This window comes from Hippoglossus hippoglossus, chromosome 4 (assembly GCF_009819705.1).
Source record: "Hippoglossus hippoglossus isolate fHipHip1 chromosome 4, fHipHip1.pri, whole genome shotgun sequence".
Lineage (NCBI taxonomy): Eukaryota > Metazoa > Chordata > Actinopteri > Pleuronectiformes > Pleuronectidae > Hippoglossus > Hippoglossus hippoglossus.
Genome location: NC_047154.1, coordinates 4,466,975 through 4,474,152, shown reverse-complemented (window position 1 = coordinate 4,474,152; position 7,178 = coordinate 4,466,975). Strand labels below are relative to the sequence as shown.

Below are 7,178 nucleotides of genomic sequence, written 5' to 3'. Positions count from 1 at the left end.
ACTTGATAGGAACACATTCGCATTCGGAGCCACATTCTGCACAGTAGCAGTTGGGGATGTAGACACTGAAGCGAAGTCCCACTGATGCAATTGTTGACCCATCACAGGTCAGTGTCAGCTGTCAATCATGATGTTATATAGCACCAAATAACTATAAAAAACAAACTTATCAGAAACATGAACTACCTAAAATGACAGAATCCATCTTGGAGAAAAACTTATTTGACGTGTATTTACTTTTTAGTTTGGTTCTTATCTCATCCATTAACATGGAGGAGGCATGATTTATGATCTATATTGCAGCCAGCCACCAGGGGGTGATTGAGACGCTTTGGCTTCACTTTAGGGGAGCTAATGTCGTTCATCTTTATAAAAATCAAAAAGAGAAAGAATATTCAACATTCTTCATCATACTCTCTAACTCTCACATATTCCTTATTAGCTTCTTCCGGCCCTTCACTGGATCATCTTCTAAAAATTCAAACTCAGTTAGATTTTTATAATTCAGCCTAACATTTACTGTATCATTGAACAACTTTATGTAGGATTCTAAGAATTATTATTCATTTAAAACAAAAAAACATCTTTACAGCTTATAACTGGTGTGATTGTAGCTACTTGGCAAACACTTTTACCTTCTTTTCTTCTCATGTGCATTTTCAATGGGCAGCTCATGAAAAGTAAACAGTGGCTCCTACAGATGCTGGAAAAGTTGTTTGCTCAAGGTTCAATCTGCTGCAGCACAAATGGGTTTGACCTGCAGACAGAAATAACCATTAACACTGCATGTGACAGGCGATGTTATTCCTACTGGCTGTGATTGAATCAGGTCGCCTGTATGAGTGTGGGCGGGTTATTTGAACTGCTTTCACGATACTTTACTAATGTAAATATATTTATTTAACCTTTTTTGCCACTTGACTTTAGCTTCTGTAGCTTTTCCTCTCGGCAGCATGATTTATTATTTATTATTATTCTGTTCTTGCAGTTGATTGCGGAGATTCTGGTGATTTGTTAAATCTGTAGAAAGTGTAACTTTTAGGGTAAACACAGTAAATCAATAATGTGTCATAAAATTCTCAAATTGATAAATAATAATTGGATAGTTAAAAAATAAGATCAATAATTTATGGCGGGCAATGTGTCTTCTGTGTCTGAAACATTGTCTAGCTTCAAAAGATGAAGACATATTTTTCCATAATTAACAGTGAAATTACTATTAATAGAGCACTACATGAAAATGGGAAAAACATCTGAAACCACAACACAACTTTTACACAGGTCTTGAGTCACTTGACATTCATTGTTAAGTTAAGCAATGGTACAATTATAATATTCCCCCACACAAGTTTTGTTGTGCACACTGAACAAAGCCACAGCCCAGTTTCGCTTCCGTCCTGGTGTCTCACATGTTCTCCTCCACATACAGTATCACCCACAGTCAAATTCGTTTCAGTTCATCACAATCATATCAGTATTTACTTTTACATGACTGGCTGCTGGTGCCGCAATGATACCGAGCACCCACCTCAACAACCGTGTCATCTAGTTTTGTTTAACGAAGCCGGGCCAAGGCATAGAGGAATATTTAAACTGTAAATGTTAAGCCTCTAAAATGAAACGATGTTTTATAACATTAAGAATCCATTTGCTGTATGATGACTCAACAGAATACTTATATAACTTCAAAGACTCTTGTAGTAGAGATCATGGCAGTATAAGCATGATTCTTTGTTTTTTGTTTTTTTTAATCTAGAGCGTATACTGACAACAAGGTTTTCTGTGAATTTTGGCGGACAGCAATTATCAGCAGGAAGTCAGAGAGCATATTTACATCTCTCAGTCATATTGTTATGATGACATTTTATATACTTACTGCTACATAATTATTACAACAAACGTGAATACAGTTTTAGAGGCAGCAGAACTTAAATGTTATCGAGTCACAGTGGCTGAAAATATAACATTAACAAAGAATCATGGTAAATGCCAAGACATTAAGATGAACACAGTCTGAGATATCACTAAGTCACTGAACTGGCTTTGTAGTATTCGTTACGTGTTTTTTGTTTTTATCTGACCTACGCTAATGTGAGCTAACGTATCAAAACTGTGAGCTTCATACTTACTGGCTGGTGCAAAGCTACTGCTTATCAGTTTTCATTTGTTAAAGGAAGACCCAGTCTGTCTAGAAAGGCTCTGAGCACCAGTCAGAAACTGACATTATCTGAGTAAAATGTTGATGATGGTTGGTTTCCTCATGATGCCAGGCCTCTGTCAACCAGTCATTACCAATCAATCATTATTGGGTGGGGGGGTTCGCTAATAATAGTAATTAATACTAATAATTTACATTTTGTGACCATCTGAAGTTTTCAGTAAGTGACTAAATGATGATCAGTCATAGTACCACATCATGTTCAGCAACATTAATCCTATTTTACTGATACTGTTACGCTCCACCCAACTTCTTGTGTACATGGCTGGGCTGTGTGCAAATAAACAGGGTCACTGGTGAAGTCCTTCTTGACTTCGCTACTGCTGATATCGTACTCAAACACACAGTCGCAGCTCTGAGGAGAGGCCGTTACTCTTCGAATCCACGGTTCAGTTTTTGGTAGAAGGAGCAGCACCATGGCCGCCACTCTCTGTCAGGTGATGGGCTTCCTCCTCGGTTTGTTAGGGATGGCGGGATTAATCGCAGCAACGGGGATGGACCAGTGGGGGACGGAGGACCTCTTCGACAATCCTGTGACCGCCGTGTACTCGTACTCGGGCCTGTGGAGGTCATGTGTCCGGCAGAGCTCCGGCTTCACAGAGTGCCGGCCTTATTTCACCATTCTGGGACTGCCAGGTAAATAGTGGAAGAAATTGATTCACGGATTTGTAAAAGTTCCATTGTTTGTTGGCTGAATAGAATAAAAATCACCAAAGCAAACAAAAGAATACAATTTATATATGGAAATACAGGATATAGGTTAGTTAGAGATGAATTGTTTTTCTGATATTCTCACTGGCCAAAAAGTAATGGACTGATATGAAACCATTTTGTGTTTCCGTATAATGATCGGAAAAAAATGAGGCAATGTCAGACCGCACCCTTTGTTACCAAGGGGTGGAAACGCTCATCACCAGTGTTTCCCGAAACTGGGACAAAGACTTTAGGTAAACATCTGATAAGAGCTGTTCCTTGTTGAAGCGTACATAATGATAAGCGGCAGCACCGATGCTGCCATTTCACGACTCTGTGACATTGGCAGTAACTTTGTTTGAGCGGGACATCTAAAATGGCTGCCTCAATGATTCAGTTAATAGGATTCATGTTGTCTGCACTGGGGCAATTTTTAATATCGGCAGCAACAGCAATGGACATGTGGAGCATACAGGACCGATCTTTTACAGTCATTACAAATGTGTACACCTATTCTGGGCTGTGGAAGTCCTGTGTAGGGACAGCATCTGGTATAACACAGTGCAGGCCTTATTTTACCATATTGGGATTGCCAGGTAAGAGAATTACACTTACACGAGAAAAAAAAAGAAAAGTTTATCTTGAATATTTCTCCAGCAGGTTGGATTAGGAGAACATTTTCCAAAGGACCTTGGAAGGTACTTTAGCATATTTGGAAGGTTTTAGGGCAGATTTTCTCCATTTCCCCTGCTGCATAAAAGTGCAGTCGACTGCAGAAACGATGGTGTCTCTCCGGAATCAGATGGAAATTTGATGAAACATCCAAAGCTTAGCTGAGCAAGCACAAGCTTTACCAGAGTGTCACACAATGTAAAGTACATTTCCACACTCTGTACTTAACAGCTGAATGTAGTGTAGAGCACATTGTATATAAGGTTTTAAAGGCTTAAGTCTTGAATAATACAGGTACAATATCTACGGCCATGGACGGATGGCATTTAGGTCAATGTGTGTTATTACATGGTGCCTTCATTTATGAATTTATAATTCACTGCTGGAGGAAAATATATAATTGCAGTCAACGTTTTTTTCTTTATTCGCTGTCTTTACTCTAATTGAAGGAGAATACCATGTGTGTTGAGCTCCTTAAAGCATATTCTGATTAATCATCGATAAAACTGTTATTGATCTGTGTTGAAAGAATTTTTTTCCCAGGAGATTCTGACCCAGCAGCACCAAGTTGTTTCCTTTATGCATGACCTAAAAAAACCTTTTAGCTCTAACCTATAAAGTAATTTCCTTTTTGCATTGTTGCATCTGTATATATATATATATATGTATATATATGTACACTATTAGTGTCAGAATTTATTAATGTGTTTTTATTTTCTAATTACAACGAGAACATGAACTTGAGCTTATTAAAAGCAAGAACTCAGTTATGTGTTTTGCTTTCATATTAGAAGTGATTTGTGAGGCAAACACGTTTTTTTTGCAACACAACAAAGAATATCATGTCTCTCAGAAGTTTAAAAATATTAATATTATTAATTTCATTGAATATTTAAATATTAATTGAGCTGCCATGTTTTCTTTTTGTGGTAATATGAATGCTATATTACGCATAATGACACTTTTTAGGGTACAATGTTGTTACTGAATGTAAAGTAAAATATATTAGAGGTTATTAATATTAATGCGTTAATGTGTAACCAGCAGCTGGTATAGCTGGATCCAATTTGTTGGTGTCAAATTGTAACTTTAAAAAAAGAACAATGTTTCCTCCAGAATTGGAGTTAACTTGAAGAATCGGGTCGCATGAACACAAAAACTGCAGGAAAGGTTCAGTGCGGTTGGCTTTAGTGACGTATAAAGAAGTTACACGCTTGTAGCAACAACTACGGTGGCCTTGAGGTAACATAAAATTGTTCATGGTTTGTTCACCCTGGGCTTCTGTAGAAAATGGTGCTTTGTAGGGAAGGCCCCGCTTCCAATGTAAATATAAAGGGCTCATACTAAGGTGACAAAAACAAAACAGTTCTTAGTTTCAGGTGATTATACACTTATCAACTGAAACTAAGAAAAGTTTCGATCCCCCTGAATCCTACACACTGGACCTTTTGTGTAACTCGGTCAAAACCTAAAACTTTTACAATACTTAAGAAAATCTACTCATGTTTCTATCCACCACTCGACGTTGGTAGGTTTCAAATACATTTTTTATGGGTAAATCATGTTGTGAGAAATCTTCTGAATTGTGCAACTTTGACTTTCAGCTCTGCTCCAAGCCGTCCGAGCCTTGATGATTGTTGGTATCGTTCTTGGAGCCATTGGCTGTCTGATCGCCATCTTTTCACTGAAGTGCTTGAAAATGGGGAACATGGAAGACAACATCAAAGCCACAATGACTCTGACCGCTGGGATCATGATTCTTCTTGCAGGTGATTTTTGAATTGCTTTGTTCACAATGTCTAGTTCTGTCATTGCAGTTAGACATTTTTTGTCCTAATTCCGTCCTATATCTTTTGGTCAAATTTTAGGCATCTGTGGCATTGCCGGGGTCTCAGCCTTTGCTAACTTGATTGTGCAGAGTTTTCGGTTCACAACGTATGCTGATGGTGGACTCGGCGGTTATGGAGGAGGAGGAGGTATTGGTGGACTCACAGGATCTCTGACTCCAAGGTCAACATCAATTCAAATGAGTCTATTTTGGGAGGTTTTATGTCCACATCGCTTTCAGTAAGTTTTTACCATAATCATCATCTTCCCTCAGGTACACGTTTGGCCCGGCTCTTTTTGTGGGATGGATCGGTGGGGCTGTATTGGTCATTGGAGGCGTCATGATGTGTCTGGCTTGTCGTGGAATGTCTTCAGATGGGAAGCAACGGTACGTTCAGTCACAGACAGAATCAATCTATGGCTTCTTATGACCTTTAAAAGGACTGGTAGCAAATGCAGCAAACTTTTGACAGCAGAACTCCTCTTCTGTATAATAAAATAACATAAAGGCGGAAGCTCTTAAATAGAGCAATAGTCCCAACAGAAGTGTGTAGTAAGCAGAAAAGACAGCACTGAAGGACAGAAATCTGACAAAGCTGGACAACATCATATAAAACCCATGGATTTTGTCATTATATGTGGTAGTAAAAATCTAGGTTCCTTTAACATTTAAAGGCACATACTCAGCAAAATGCAAATTTAAGTCTTTCGGTGTCTGTATGTTTTTTTCCCCTCTGCATATATATAATGCGGAGCTGCAAATGCTTACAAGGCTGCTTGCAAAACAATACACACAGATACTTGTATTCCTCTCCTAGTAACACAGATGATGATTCACTGCAGGGGCCGAAAAAAGGTCTTCTAACTAGACTCTTTATCTCCGCTCTTTCCTGTCTTTTGTTTGAAATGGATTACTTTCTGACATCCCTCAGGTACGATGGGATGACCTACAAAGCTGCTTCACAACACACCATGTACAAGTCGGACGTTAGACCCCGTCCGGCCTACAATGATTCCTACAAGGTTCAGAGTGTGGATGGAAGGCTGGCGAACCAGAGATTTGATTATGTGTAGAATCGTTTCATCCTCGCCGATACCTCTTTTTTATATCCTACAGCTCTGTGATGATGAATGAGTGTTCTCTTGTTTTTTATTTGCCTGCATTCATGGGGAGAGTGGATGTTTTGTATTTCTCTGTTCTAACATTTAACAAAATTGCTAAACATTTAAGGTGTATTTTTTAAAATATTTTTTCAATAGAATTATAAAATCATGCTGTTTTGTGATTTGTGGTATTTTCTCTTTTTGTGTCAAATAAAAACAAGAATGATTCTTATTTTTTTAATTTCAAATATACATCCACAATATGTAACACAAAATGAGGATATTGACAGAACCTGAAGCTGGTTGCATTAGCTGTTTATGAGTACGGAGTTGACCCAGTAATGTTAGATCACTGAATTAAAAACACCTCACAAACTTCTTATGTAGTTATTAGTTCTTATTGATAATATATGACATGTTTCGATTGGAAGGGAAATGTGGTGATATGCTGGTCACATTTTTTATTCAAAATGCTGTTTCGTAAGGATGTAAACTGTTTGAAATACATTTTACAATCTTTAACTTTTTGCATCTCAATTTGAAAACATTACGTCAATATTGTTAGCATGAATGACCGAATTTGTGTTTGAAAGCTTAGCTTACTCGGATACAAGCATTTTTCTCTCATGTATGTACATATGAATAAAACAAATCATGACTTCAT

The 7,178-nt window shown here is 37.9% G+C and overlaps 1 protein-coding gene across 1 annotated transcript; it reads left to right on the top strand.

The window, feature by feature from the left end:
* The first annotated feature begins 2,634 nt into the window (after positions 1-2,634).
* LOC117760205 (claudin-18-like) lies at positions 2,635-6,854 on the top strand. The gene is made up of 5 exons (XM_034583051.1): positions 2,635-2,854; positions 5,188-5,352; positions 5,452-5,593; positions 5,685-5,798; positions 6,343-6,854. The coding sequence occupies exons 1-5, from the start codon at positions 2,635-2,637 to the stop codon at positions 6,482-6,484; spliced, it is 783 nt and encodes a 260-aa protein (XP_034438942.1). The 3' UTR covers positions 6,485-6,854.
* The last annotated feature ends 324 nt before the right edge of the window (positions 6,855-7,178 follow it).

What these genes read in the sequence shown, in the direction of transcription:
- LOC117760205 (XM_034583051.1), top strand. Translation starts at nt 2,635, where the DNA reads ATGGCCGCCACTCTCTGTCAGGTGATGGGCTTCCTCCTCGGTTTGTTA. An exon ending in CACCATTCTGGGACTGCCAG is followed by an intron (nt 2,855 to 5,187) that starts GTAAATAGTGGA and finishes TTTGACTTTCAG; the next exon opens with CTCTGCTCCAAGCCGTCCGA. An exon ending in TCTTCAGATGGGAAGCAACG is followed by an intron (nt 5,799 to 6,342) that starts GTACGTTCAGTC and finishes GACATCCCTCAG; the next exon opens with GTACGATGGGATGACCTACA.